At 34.1% G+C, this 5,041-nt stretch overlaps 1 protein-coding gene across 1 annotated transcript in view; it reads right to left on the reverse strand.

Moving 5' to 3' along the window:
- Window positions 1-2,731: 2,731 nt before the first annotated feature.
- Window positions 2,732-5,041, reverse strand: part of LOC115224989 (vacuolar protein sorting-associated protein 37A-like) — a 22,129-nt gene continuing 19,819 nt past the window's right edge. Inside the window, exon 2 of the mRNA XM_029795921.1 lies at window positions 2,732-2,953. Within this exon, the coding sequence (XP_029651781.1) occupies window positions 2,732-2,953 (222 nt within the window). The remainder of the gene's footprint in view (window positions 2,954-5,041) is intronic.

The raw sequence follows: 5,041 nt of genomic DNA on the forward strand, positions 1-5,041 counted from the left end.
TTTTGCTACAATCTTATTAAACCTTATCGATTCTACTGTATTGTATATTTTTTCAGTTTAATGTTAAATTGTTTCTGTTATAAATTGACATAAAACAAACAATATTTACAGATATATAAGGCAGCGAACTGGTAGGAACATTACCGGGCGATATGCTTAACTGCATTTCGTCCGTCGTTACCTTCTGAGTTCAAATTCCATCGAGGTCGACTTTGGCTTTTATTTTTTCGTGGGTAATAGAATAAGAACTACATGGGTACTGGGTTCCATGGGATCGACTTCCATCTGCCTTGAAATTGTTGGCTTTGTTTCAAAATTTGATATCAATATATACACACTTACATGTCTGCATGTGTGAGTGCATGTATATATATATATATATATATATATATATATATATCAAATGCCACATTAGAAGAGGCACTCTATAACAACACTTTTTGCAAAACGGCGGTGCCTCAGCATGGCCGCAGCTCTGACCTGAAACAAAAAAAAAATATATGTATGTGTATATATATATATATGTGTGTGTGTGTGTGTGTGTGTGTGTGTGTGCGTGCGTGCGTGTGTGTGTATGCGTGTGATTGTATTTGTATGTTTATATCTATATATGCATATGTCCACACATATTCACACACATACTACGTCACATACACAAATAACCTAACACACAAACATACATATATCTTTAATTGTTACCCAAGTGCCATTGTAACCAACCAGGTACAGACGATTGTTACATCAAATCTTCGTTTATTTCTTATTACATTAATAATACCTTCGTTTCAGTTTCCTTGACACATTCGTGCCCACAGTATATCATAACCAGTTTGTAATTACAGAGAGGTAACATTTATTCCCACTTGAACGTGAACGTTCAAATTATATTGCAGTAGTTACCATGAGTGAAACTCATATTCCGGATTTCTTTCTTTCTGTTTGTTCACTTTTTGAAATTTGATTATATTCATCTTCAAGTAAGGGAATATTAGTTTTGTTTATTGAGTTATATTTTTATCCCTGGGTCAGCTGTCCCTATTGTGTGATGAGTGATCTTGCTTTCGTGTAATGTGTCTATAGCACATTTGCTTTTAGAACTGTGGATATAAATAAGATTTTTTCTTTACTCCTACTAATAACTATTATTGATACTAAAAATATAAATTAAAATAATGACTATTATTGATACCAATAATAGTAAAAAAATTAACAATAATTAAACAAAATTAATATAGATAGCAAATACTAATAGCTTCATATAAATTCCATGTAAATGAAAATAACTCACACATCTTTGCTCAATAGGAGAATTAAGGTACCAGGTAGTAGACCAAGGTCGTTAACCATGTAGTTTCAAAGCGAATTTCTTAACAACACTGTTATGTCTTTTATTAGGAATCGTGTCAACAGCTTTGCAAGAAATCATTATCGCTGTTTCCATACTAAAAGGTCTCCATCTCACTGAATTGTATTTAAGGTTTTCATGCATGTAGAAAGACGTAGCTGTGTAATTTACATCATGTTATTTTACATCTGAAAGTTTATTTTGTTTAGTTCCTAAAACGATTGAAGTGTTCTATAGCATTGTGAACAGAAATCACGGTTGCGATTTACATAGTGTTAAATATATACATACACACACACACATTTGTGCGCACTCACATACGCATACGCAGATACACTCACTCTCTGACACACACACAGACACACACATATATACATATGTATAAAGGCAATGTACATAACGACGTGTATATGTATGTATGTATCTGTCCATCTACACATAAGCATGTATATTCTTATATACATATGTACATATAAATACATGTCTACACATACACAGACACACACACACTCATATATATTATGTGTGTCTAGTGGTTATGTAAACAGACATACAAACGCACGCAGCATTAATCTTTCTTTGCATCTACTCCTGCTTCCTCTATCTCATCGTACATGCACATAGTTATAGACGTTGATGCAGAAGCATGCACACACCTACACACATTACCCTCTGCAACGTTCATAGGGGAATGTTTGTGTGTATTTGTAGCACAAGGTGAAACTTTAAAGCGAATTACAGATGCGATGTATGTGAATATAAATTACAGATGCTTCAATACACGATCTTAACAAAATAATCAATGATGATTTGAAAGACTTCGTCTGCGACATGGAATGTCTGAATTACTATATATCTCAACTCTTCTTGCTGATACTCTCATTTCTGTTCTTGCTTTTTTTTTCTTACATTTTCATTTGTACATTCATCGTTCACACTAAAAACTGAATATCATTCAACTAAACCATTCATCGTTTCTTCAAATTATAGGCTTCACTATTAGTAAAGGTTTTTCCTGTTACCTAAAATAATAACAAATCCGAAATTTTATTAGAAAGATTGCCTGTCTTCTGCTTACCAGTAAATCCTTCAATCCCAGAAAGTTTCAAACGACAACAAAGTTCACATCAGATCCAAAATGAAGTATCATGCCCATATATATAACGGATTTACTTTTTCAACCCGTTCTCCTACGTGTATTACAGTTCACATCCCACGAAAACTATCCAACCAGTCACGAAATCTCTCGGTAACTCATTTTAATCTCTAGAACACAAACTTGATGTTTGAACGCTTTATCTTCCTTTCTAGAGCTGCAAAAGAGCCTTCTCATCTTTGCCGTCTGCTGGTCTGGTTCTGCCTTCTCATTCGTTCTTCCTAATCTCCTTATCCGTATCCAAGAGCTTTTATTTTCCCTGCATTTGTCGAGCTGCAAGCATATTGTTCGATCATACTGGGTGATGTTCTGGGTAAGTGCATTTTGCTGCAGCTACGAGCTGTCAAGTATCTTGTGAAAATACCTGCAGGTAAATCATCTAGAAGCCCACCATATGCGTTCTCTTCTATGTTTAAGTCTTTGCAGGCTTCTTGTAAAGAAGAAGCTGGCTTCTGGCGAATTTAAAAATCCCTATCATTGAAACGTAGGAGAAAAAACAAGGTAACATATTGAATTTGAAAGAAGTCTTGCATATTTTATTGTATGAGCGTGTTAGCTGATTGATTGCTTTTTCTGAAAACCCAAGTTTTCCAAATTATCACTTAGGCATTTACTATAAATTAATTATTATTTATATAAATGTGAATTCATAATCTTGGTATTGAATCTGAATGTTTTGGAGTGTTTGTCAGTTGTTACACTCTCTCCCTTTGGATTTCGAAGAGGTATTCACATCAACGGAGCAGCTGACATCTAGGATCATACATACATTTTCTCATCTGTCTCAAACAGACGTTTTATATTTGTACTTGGTAGACGTTTTGATGGGAATGTTCCGCCAATATTCCTTGTGATGATGTTTATTTTTTATATCTTTCAATTGTTTCAGTCACTAGACTGTGGTCATACTGGGGTACCGGCTTGAAGAAATCTTAGTCGAATGTATCGACCCCAATACTTATATTTTAAAGCCTGGTACATATTTTATCGGCCGATTTTACCGAACCGCTAGGTTACAAGGATGTAAACGCACTAACACCGGTTGTGAAGCGGGGGTGGCGGAGCAGACAACAATACACACCTACACAGACACACACGCACCTACACTCATACATAAATATATACGACGGGCTTCTTTCAGTTTCCACCAACCAAATCCAGCCACAATGCTTTGGCTGGACCGAGGCTATAGTAGAAGACACTTGACAAGATGCCACGCAGTGGGATTGAATGCGGAGCCATGTGGTTAGGAAGCAAATTTCTTACTACGCAGCTACGCCTGCACCTATTTATGTCTTAAGTAATAGAGGAATTCTCTAAATGTATCTAAGACTGTATTTTTTCAGATAGCATTGCATACTATTTTGCGACATCATGCGCATTGGGAGGTAATACGTTGATGATATTTTGGGGCGACTGCTGATCACATATAAAATATCTTCCACAAAAATGCATCATTGTCGGTTTCACCAAGGGCTGCACTAGGATTGCAAACGTATAACCTTGGAGACGTAATATGATATATCTCTTATGTATACTCATACCTAACAGTATCATAATACATATTTCATAATATTGCGAATATGACTTAGAGGTTAGAGATTAAACTATAGCATCAACTTCACTAATTGAGTTTAGTCTAATTTTATCTACGCCAGCAGGATGAAAGGTTATGACGACATACGTGGGGCAGATTTCAGTAAGGAACGCGCCAGAACATACTGCAAACTACGTTTTTACAACCCCTTAGCAATTCTGCGAATGCACAACCCTCAAGTTCCATTATATAAGGTTATACATTATATAATATACGCAACGTATCATACACAGATCTCAAAATATACGCAACGCATCATACACAGATCTCAAAATATACGCAACGTATCATACACAGATCTCAAAATATACGCAACGTATCAAACACAGATCCCAACAAGATGTAGATACAACATGCGTTTACTTGTTAACAAGTATTTAAAATCCGGTAAATGAGCTAGATCACAACAATATCACAAAACAAACAGCTCAAACTACTTGAATGATAAAAGAAAATGAAGCAGAACTATACTAAACAACAAAAAGAGAAAAAAGCATAAAGAATAGCGATGAGGAATTGACATTTTTATCCCTCTTTATAATTGAATAAATTATCTTCATTTCGATCTTGTGGCATTAACAGGTCTTCTTTTTAACTTCCACTATTTCTGTATCTCTTTCCTCTGTCATCCTTACCCCTCTCTTATCATCCCTCTCTATGTATGTGCATATATACATACAAATATATATATATATATTTATATATATATATATATATTTGTGTGTGCGCATATATATAAATATATATATATTTATATGCATCTATTATATATTCATATATAATGTTTACACAAGCGTGTATGTATATATGTGTGTAAATATGCATATATATATATATATATATATATATTTATATATATATATATATTTGTGTGTGCGCATATATATAAATATATATATATTTATATGCATCTATTATATATTCATATATAATGTTTACACAA

The sequence above is a fragment of the Octopus sinensis genome, linkage group LG2 (genome assembly GCF_006345805.1).
Source record: "Octopus sinensis linkage group LG2, ASM634580v1, whole genome shotgun sequence".
Classification (NCBI taxonomy): Eukaryota; Metazoa; Mollusca; class Cephalopoda; order Octopoda; family Octopodidae; genus Octopus; species Octopus sinensis.